The sequence below is a fragment of the Hoplias malabaricus genome, chromosome 1, assembly GCF_029633855.1.
Source record: "Hoplias malabaricus isolate fHopMal1 chromosome 1, fHopMal1.hap1, whole genome shotgun sequence".
Taxonomy (NCBI): Eukaryota; Metazoa; Chordata; class Actinopteri; order Characiformes; family Erythrinidae; genus Hoplias; species Hoplias malabaricus.
Genome location: NC_089800.1, coordinates 70,847,688 through 70,857,068, shown reverse-complemented (window position 1 = coordinate 70,857,068; position 9,381 = coordinate 70,847,688). Strand labels below are relative to the sequence as shown.

The following is a 9,381-nucleotide window of genomic DNA, read 5'->3' as shown; positions in this document are numbered from 1 at the left end:
CCGCAACAGAACCTCTACAGTGCATTTCCCCAACTAGTCTATGTTGTCCTTATCCACAACCACTAGTCTATGTTCTCCTTATCCACAACCACTAGACCTTTCAGCTGTTTCTGATAACTCCTTCACAGCTGCCCTTAAGATGACTTTATTGTTTCTACACTCATTGTCCATTTTATCAGCTCTGATGTCCATACAATTGACTGCAGCAAAACATCATTGATGACACATCACCACCACGTCAGTGTCACTGCATCGCTGAGAATGGTCCACCAGTCGTATCATATCTGCTCTGTGGTATGTCTCTACCAGCTTTGCACATCTAGAGGCTGAAGATTTTGCCCATTTGTCTTTGCAAAATAGCTCAAGCTCAGTGAGATTGGATGGAGATCGTCTGTGAACAGCAATTCCATTGTAGCTCTGGCTGTATGTTTAAAGTGGAGAGAAAGAGGGAAGGGTTGGGTGAAAGTCTTGATTAGTATCATCATAAATCTGTATAGATATGTTTTTGGTATTTTATATATATATATGGAGGTGTCCTTAATTTTAATATGCACCTACACTTACCATACAAATTTCCAGAATCCCCTACCTACCAGTGTTCAAGTCAAGGTGGCAAACTGCAAGTAAAAATGGGCAATTCCCAAGTCTGTTCCAGGGCCAAAACATGTAAATCCTGAGTGATTCAATTCCAAGTCAGTTTGTGAGCTACAGTTTTTTTCACAACACAATCAGCACAACATTCGTCAGTTGTAAATTATACCATTAACATAATTAATGTGGTTTTCTCAAAATATGTAGTTAATTAACATGTTATTAAAATGCTAAAATTTTCTGTACATTCAAGCTTTCACTATACCAAAGCTATGGATCTTTCCTGTCTAATTTTCAAAGGCTCGCACACAGTATGCCAGAATGAACATAATGTACAATGTAAAACAGCTATTTTTGAAACATCAGGAGCTGGAAAACTATATTGAAATAACTGAGGAGTGAGATAAGAGTGAGAGAGAGAAAATACTAACTAACGTCTGAACAAAGGTGAAATTGAACCAGGACTGAATGTGTATTTTTGTGTTGTTTCACATTTTCTGTTTATTTTATTTTTACACATTTGGGACCAAAGGCCATGTATGATGATTTTTTTGTTGATCATTTAAATGTATTATACACCAGTGCACCAGGTCTGTGATTACATTTTTTTTTTGTGTGTTACTCAATTAATAGTACATAGTACATTACCAAAAATGCACTCATTCGACACTCAAGCAAAATATGTAGTGGTTTATAACATCTAATTTTGTTGATAGAGTCAATAAAGGTAAGGAAAGTATTGTTTGCGTTTTGAAATGTAGAGCTGGTATTTAATGAACATAAAATTATCTTTTTGGCTACTTGCGTGATGTAGTTGTATTTCTGTGTTAAGTGTTTAGACAAAGTGTTTTAGGTATTGTTAAATGCTTATTAAGGAGCAGCACGGTGGCGCAGCAGGTAGTGTGGCAGTCACACAGCTCCAGGGACCTGGACGTTGTGAGTTCGATTCCACGTTGGTAGGTGGATTGGCGACTCGAAAGTGTAAGTAGGTGTGAGTGTGTGAGTGAATGTGTGTGTGCCCCCTCCAGGGTGTATTCCCGCCTTGCGCCCAATGATTCCAGCTAGGCTCTGGACCCACCGCGACCCTGAACTGGAAAATGAATGAATGAAAGAATGAATAAATGCTTATTAGCAACTGCACAAAAAAAACCCTGTAAAACAGTCAAATTCAGAGATGGTTCTGGAGCAAAAACAGACAAATAAAACAGGTGGTAGTTAATTGTTTCATATTTAAAGTCTATGTCGACAACTGAGCCAACACATTTTGCACAAAAAGGCTTTTGGAAATCTAAAAATACGTTTTTATTTCATAAACATACTTTGTAAAATTGTCTAAATGTGTTTGGCTGCTGTAAAGAACAGATTGAATTTTCTGAATATTTATTATAATTAATGAGCATTTAACAGGTAGAAGACACTACATCTATGAAATGGAATAAAAATGCTTAGTTTTACTACAAGTAACATTATACAAATCATACCTGGAATTGCTTCAGTTTAATAAAAAAAAGATTTTCTCCTGTGTTTTCATGATGACATGATGACAACAACAATTTGTAATGGTTTGATAAATGCATGGAAATGCTTCCAATTCATTCACAGTTCAGTTCAGAACTCAGAACACTTGCCCCAAAAGGATTGAAGTTTGTTTCTGTATTTCTTTTCATTAGATTATGAAAGAGCCACCTCTAAAGATCATGTATCCTTTTTTTTTTGTTTGGGGTTAATTCTGTTGGAACACCGGGCTATGATTTGTTCACCTAGAAGGATATTTATTCATACATGTCATCCATTCATTGTCTGTAACCGCTTAGCCAGTCCAGGGTCACCGTGGGTCCGGAGCTCACCAGGAATCACTGGGCGCAGGAACACACCCTGGAAGCGGCGCCGGTCCTTCACAGGATGACACACACTCACATATTGACACTTACGGAAACCAGAACACCAGGAGGAAACCCACGTGGACACAGGGAGAACACACCAAACTCCTCACAGACTTGTACCCACATCCTCCAGGTCCCTGGAGCTATGTGATTGCAACACTACCTGCCACCGTGCCACCCTCACCTGATATCAGTAATATGTAAATGGAAGAATTCTGCCAGATTCTCACAGAAATGCTGCAATGTGCAGTTCAATAAAAGAGGACAGCATTCCAAACTATAGCTTCAGTTTTTGAAGATGTGTTGGATGAGCCTGTCTTCATTTGTGTATTTATTTAATTCCACTGATTTACTGTATCCTGTTATGCCCCCTATTTCCTTTGTGTAAAATTTTAACATTTGGTATTCACATCAATGTTGGCAGATTTTTGAGAAGACGAGCAGATACACCATTTGACTTTTGGTTTCAAGTTTAGTTTCTATTTCCACTGAAAGACTTTTCCTCCAGGGTGTTGTCATAGATCTAAAAGCATGCTTTTCTTTCCTTCACATTGAGCTCCATCTCCCAGTCTCCACCATTAGGAGTTTTATTTTTTTTTGTTCTGGATCTGAGGCAAGGAGCTTCGCAGACATCAAAAAAATTGACTGAAACTAAACTGATCCGATTTTAAAAATAATCATTGATTCAGGCAGATCTTCATTTTGATTAAGCATTGACCTTTTTCTTGTGTCAGCCATTGATTTAATGTAATCAGGGCTCCATACCCACGCCATTCTGTTGTCCCATTGCATATAAAAACAGCACACAGGACAAGACAAAGGCCCTTTTTATTAGTATTATTTGTGATTTCAGTGTTGACACACAGTAGTGTATTATTCTGTGTGTAGTAGGTGGAGTTTGAGCCAGAATGGAACTCACATAGAATGACAGAAATCTTAGCAACAAGGGCACCAAGGGGAGGTTAAGTTTTTATTTCCACAGAAAGACTTTCCCTCCAGGGTGTGGTCATTGATATAAAAGAGGGGTTCTCTTTCTCTTTCACATTCAGTTCCATCTCCCAGTGTTTGGATTCACCACTTTTTATTTTTCTTTTCTTTGACTCAAGATGATGGATTATTCTGGTGCCACAGCCCTAGGATCTAAGGTAAAGAGTGTCCCAGACAGCAGAAAAATACCAACTGAAACTACATTGATCCCATGTCAAGTATAACCTTTGATAAATTGTCGGTTCTTGATATTGATTTAACTTTGATCTGGTCTCTGTATCTGCCATTGATTTGATGCAGTAAACATTCAAATGTTGTATTCTTCTAACTGCAGATGTTTTATTGTTTAAAAAAGTGTTTAAACCTATGACTGTGCCATGTTGATTTGAGTATCATTTTAGTGTAATACTCTGTGTGTTGTAGGTGGAGTTTGAGCCAGAAATAAATTCACGTGGAATGACAGAGGTCTCGGTGAAGGGGAAGCACCTGAGTTTGGAAGACCTGAGAAAACACATCCTGAGTGATTCTACAGTATGGAAGAAGGTTCTCGCGTTACGCCGGAAGGACAGTGACCAGTTCAAGTCAGCATCTAAAGAAAAACCAAAGATATTGGATAACTTACAGAAAGATATACCAGACTATCCAAAGCCAGTTGAATTCCATATCTCCAGTGTGGCCCATGTCACAGACAAGAATCCATTCCTAGAGATACTGAAGTCTGAGGAGATCAAATCCCCTGCCAATGATTTTTCATGGTGGACCTTAGCTGTCAGTAAAGAAGAGATAAAATCTGCAGAGAACTGCTACTTGCAGAGTAATAACATCCAAAGGAAGAAGACATTCCTGGAAAAGTTTACCACCTCACCAGTTTTCCAACTTGACAAATCCCGATACGGTAATTACAGATTAACCTTTCCCCTGGCTGAGCTGATAAATCTGTATCAGGAGCAGAACTGTGATGGAAAAGAGCCAGTCCTCAGGATGTTCAAGACCATGTTCTACAAACAGGAGATTGTATACGCTGTGCTGATCCACAGTCCTGAAGACAATGAGCATTTTGAAAAACTACCACTTCTCGAAGAGAGCAGATTTGCTGATTACAGGGATGGGGAAATGATCTGGCAGGCACAAGCCATTTCTAGTGAGCTGAAGTTTCGTATTTCATTAGATCCTTTGAAAGGCCAATTAAGTGTGAGAAAACTACGCTTCCCTCAGTTTTATGTCTGGGATCACGTCTGTCTGGCTTTTCACTTGCCATTTCAAAAGGCCCTGAAAGTCCCTAGAAAGAGGCTTATAGAATCTTTCGATGCCTGCAGACTTCAGGAGAGGAACCTCATACGGTGCAATGATAATACAGAAATGGAATCAAAATTTACAGCAGCAAAGGAAAGGGAGAACAGTTTGAAAAAGGAGCTTGAAAATTAGAGAGAGGTGAAATGTTTATTAGTTTATATATATATATATATACACACACAGAAACGAAGGTGAGTCAAAATTATTGGCTTCATAGGGCTTCTTTCAGGGGATCAAACAGGACCTAGTCCAATGGAGCAATATGAGAACTATAGGGAGGATGCTTTATCACTGCAAACTATGTTATTTGCAGAGCATTTTGATTCTGAATTTTGATTACAGATGTACAGACTTTTCTGTCTGTGCACTTTGGTGAGTTTTTTTTTGGTACCCATCTCGTGCAAACTGTTCAAAACTAGTCTGGAGTGGTATAACATTTGACTCACCCTTGTTTGTGTGTGTGTGTGTGTATGGCTTTATAATGCCTTTAAAATAACGTACAGATGTAAAGATATGTTCTGCATGAACACTACTAATTCCAATAGGCGTCCTTAGTCAACACTCCATTACATTACATTTATAGCATTATTAAAATGTAAGTGGTTCTAGAACACTTTAAAGGATAAAATGCTTGTTTAATCACAGCCTATTGTCTGTTATTAAGGCATTAACTATTAATTTATCTTATGCACTTCCCCACATAAATAAGACTAGAAATTGAACTGTCTAAATGTATATGAACTGACACATTTAACAGAATTTGTATAGAATATTCCTATTATTTTGTTTTTCTATAAATACATCCTTGCAACTCTACTGTCCAATTGCATGCTAAAGTTTGGGCACTTTTAAAAAAAATTTGTATTTTTTTATTTGTATTATTTGTATACAAATTTTTTATTTGTATATTATGGTCGACAAAATAATAGATATTGTGCAATAAAATGTTGTATTTATGCTTGATTTTGCTTTTGTGCATTTTATGGTACATTTTTATTATGTTGCAGTTTGTAATTGGGACAACTGGAAATTCATTGGGATGCGGGTATTATATTTATTACTATTTTTATACTTAAGGTATGCTTGTGGGAAAATACTGTAACATTTTCTTTTCTAGTCACATCTTTCTTTCATGAATTTAATGCTACACTACACTGCAATGTAATGTTTATCTGGGACAATTGAATGTTAATTTTTCAGATGATGTATATGAGAAATATATGTAATAATGAATAGGAGGAATATAACATTTCTGTGTCTTGCTGTATTTATTGTTCCCCTCATGCTGCAGAGTTTTTCATCAGTTGAAACAGTTCTTAAGATGTTTTTACAATTTGTTTCTTCATTTTGATTAATTTCAAATAAACAATCAATATCAAATGATTGTCTCTGTTCTTCAGAACTTATCAGGGAAACATAACATTGAGCCGAAGAGAAACACATCTCCAGAGGTCCTTGACCTATGAGTACTCTGTTCTTCATTCTTACCTTTTTACATTTCATACACTGGTGGTAATAAAAACACCAAAACCACAAAGGCTATTTTTGTTGATCTGCACTACCGTGTTTCCACATTTAGAGGAACTACAGTTGTTTCTGTTAATGTCTGAACCTTGACTTGAGGTATGAGGTCATTCAACAGACCTCCCACACTCAGCTGTATCATCTTCCTCTGAATCTGTCTCACAAAAATTATGTCAACAACTGAGACAACACATTTTGCACAAAAAGGCTTTTGGAAATCTAAAAATACATTTTTGTTTCATAAAAATTCTTTGTAAAATTGTCTAAATGTGTTTGGCTGCGATCACTCAGTGTTAATAGTGTACTGATGTTTTTTTAATTCCACTGATTTTTTGCACCCTGCCTAGTTTACACATTAACAGTTTACACATTAACACAGTAGCATATTCAAAGCAAATTTTTCAGGCAGGAAACTACGGTGGCCCCCTGAGTCACACTACAACAACATTTATAAAGCAAATACTACAATGCAGCATTTTCTTCAGTGCAGCGTTTTTTTTTTTGTTTTTTTTTTCAATGTAGCGGGTTTATTTATTTATTTATTTATTTATTTATTTAGTCATTAAGAACATAATCTTATGTTCGACAGCCTGCCAGGCAGCAAGGGCTACTTTTAAAACATTTAAAAGAGAATATATATTTTTCAATGCAGCATTTGTTTTTCAATGTAGAGCTTTTTCAATGCAGTGTTTATTTTCAAAGCAGCATTTTTGACATGTATTTGTGTTCTCCTTAATGTTGTTGTGTTCTGAGTTTATGCAGCTTATTTTTAATGCAGCATTTTTTAAATGTATTTGTGTGCTCATTAATGCTGTTGTGTTCTGAGATTTTGTTTTCCTTGTAAATGTTCTTGTAATGTGACTCTGGGGGCCACTGTAGGAAACACACACAGTTTCAGTTTCGTTTCTCTTTCAAGTTAGGTTTCTATTTTCAAATAAGGACTTCCCTCCAGTGTGTGATCCAAGGATATAAAAGCAGGATTCTCTTTCTTTTACATTCAGCTCCATTCGCCATTTGGAGATATTTTTCATTGTTCTTACTTTGACTCAAGATGATGAATTATTCTGGTGCAGCTGCTTCTAAATATGAGGTATGTAGCTTCCGATACGGCAAAAAAGCGTTGATCTTATTCTTGTATCTGTCCCTGATTCAATGTAGTCAGGGTTCCATACTCACTGCACTATGTTGTTGTTGTTTTTATCTGCACTGGGACGAGACAAAAGGCTCTTTTTAGTATTAGTTTTGATTGCAGTGTTACTTAAGTGTAATACTCTGTGTGTTGTAGGTGGAGTTTGAGGTAGAAGAGAACTCACGTAAAATGACAGAGTTCTCAGTGAAGGGGAATCACCTGAGTTTGGAAGACCTGAGAAAACACATCCTGAATGATCCTACAATATGGAAGAAGGTTCTTGGGATAGGCCGGAAGGACACTGACCAAATAAAATCTAAATATGGAGAAAACCCAAGGATACTGGATTACTTAGAAAATAATATACCCGAGTATCCAACTCCAGTTGAATTTCATCTTTCCAGCGTGGCCCATATCACAGACGAGGAACCATTCCAAAGCATACTGCAGTCAGAGATGATCAAACCCCCTAGAACTGAGTATTCTTGGTGGACCTTAGCCGTCACTGAAGAGGAGATTGAGTCTGCAGAGATTCGCTACTTGCAGAGAATGGGAATCCAAGGGCAGAATCCATTCCTGAAAAAGTTTACCACCTCACCAGTTTTCCAACTTGACAAATCCCGATATGGCAATTACAGATTAACCTTTCCCCTGGCTGACCTGATAAATCTGTATAAGGATCAGAACTGTGATGGGGAAGAGCCAGTCTTCAGAATGTTCAAGACCATGTTCTATAAACAGGAGGTGGTATACGCTGTGCTAATCCACAGTCCTCAATACAACAAGCTTTTTGGAGAACTCCCACTTCTTGAAGAGAGCAGATTTGCTGGTTACAAACCTGGGAAAATGATCTGGAAAGTGCAAGCCATGTCTAGTGACCACAGGTATAGTTTAGACCCTTCTGAAATTCCATTCAACGTGACAGAAATATCCTCTAAGTATTACGTCTGGGATCAGGTCTGTCTGGCTTTTCATCTTCCATTGGAAAAGGCCCTGATTGTCCCTAGAGATAGGCTTATAGAAGCTTTTGATGCCTGTAGACTTCAGGAGAGGAACGTTCTTGGGTACAAGACTTGGGAATTTGAACAAAAGTTTAAAAATGCAAAGAAGGAAGAGGAGAATTTGAAAAAGGAGCTAGAAATTAAAAGGGAAGTGAAATGTGAATAACTATATTATAATGGGTAGTTCCCTGTTTAGCTCTCCCCGTCTAGTTTGGTTTAGCTCTCCCCGTCTAGTTCTCTGTTTAGCTCTCCCAGTATGGTCTCTCTGTTCAGGTCCCCTTTTTATCCATGTATCCTGTCAAGTCATTTTAGTCTGTTTATCTTTCTGCTTTGTTATTTTTTGTTCCTATAAAAGTCTGTGTTATTGCAAGTGTGTCCGCCTCCGTCAGTCCGTGATCCTGACATCAGATTACAGAGGATAAAGGATAAAGTCCTGTTTCATCACACTCTATTATCTGTTATTAATGCATTATTAACCAACACTTTATTTCTGCCTTTAAATTTTGCATTCATTTACTATTGAAGTTCAAAGTTTTCAGTTCAAAGTGTGATGCAAACGGAAACATGGAGTTGACTCCAAGAGTGTAAACGAGTGTAATGGCACATATGTTAAGGTCAGCAAATGAATAGATATCGTGCATTAATGTCATATTTATGCTTGTTCTTTCTATAATCAATTTATTATGTGGTGCTTCGTTAAAAGAGATACATGGCCATCTATTGGGATGTGGATATAATATAGTATGTAAGTTTTATTATTATTATTATTTTATCTTTGGGTAAAAATGTAACACTCTCTTCTCCAGTCATGGCATTCTTTTATGAATTTAAAGCTAAACTGCAATGTAATGTTTGTGACAATAAAATAGACTGAATATGTGTATCTGTGTCTAACTTTATATTTTGTTCTCTTCATACACAGCCCCATGCTGCAGGGCTTTATGCCCCTCCAGCATTTGCTTAGCACTTAGAG

The 9,381-nt window shown here is 37.1% G+C and overlaps 2 protein-coding genes across 2 annotated transcripts; both read left to right on the top strand.

Annotated features, from left to right (window-relative positions):
• The first annotated feature begins 3,538 nt into the window (after window positions 1-3,538).
• LOC136664835 (uncharacterized) lies at window positions 3,539-6,061 on the top strand. The gene is made up of 2 exons (XM_066642281.1): window positions 3,539-3,619; window positions 3,885-6,061. Exons 1-2 carry the CDS (start codon window positions 3,581-3,583, stop codon window positions 4,884-4,886), a joined length of 1,041 nt encoding a protein of 346 aa, XP_066498378.1. The 5' UTR covers window positions 3,539-3,580; the 3' UTR covers window positions 4,887-6,061.
• Window positions 6,062-7,223: 1,162 nt separating this feature from the next.
• On the top strand, window positions 7,224-9,283 carry LOC136710734 (uncharacterized). Its single transcript, XM_066686529.1, has 2 exons — window positions 7,224-7,368; window positions 7,564-9,283. The coding sequence occupies exons 1-2, from the start codon at window positions 7,330-7,332 to the stop codon at window positions 8,572-8,574; spliced, it is 1,050 nt and encodes a 349-aa protein (XP_066542626.1). The 5' UTR covers window positions 7,224-7,329; the 3' UTR covers window positions 8,575-9,283.
• The last annotated feature ends 98 nt before the right edge of the window (window positions 9,284-9,381 follow it).

What these genes read in the sequence shown, in the direction of transcription:
- LOC136710734 (XM_066686529.1), top strand. Translation starts at nt 7,330, where the DNA reads ATGATGAATTATTCTGGTGCAGCTGCTTCTAAATATGAG. An exon ending in CAGCTGCTTCTAAATATGAG is followed by an intron (nt 7,369 to 7,563) that starts GTATGTAGCTTC and finishes TGTGTGTTGTAG; the next exon opens with GTGGAGTTTGAGGTAGAAGA.
- LOC136664835 (XM_066642281.1), top strand. Translation starts at nt 3,581, where the DNA reads ATGATGGATTATTCTGGTGCCACAGCCCTAGGATCTAAG. An exon ending in CCACAGCCCTAGGATCTAAG is followed by an intron (nt 3,620 to 3,884) that starts GTAAAGAGTGTC and finishes TGTGTGTTGTAG; the next exon opens with GTGGAGTTTGAGCCAGAAAT.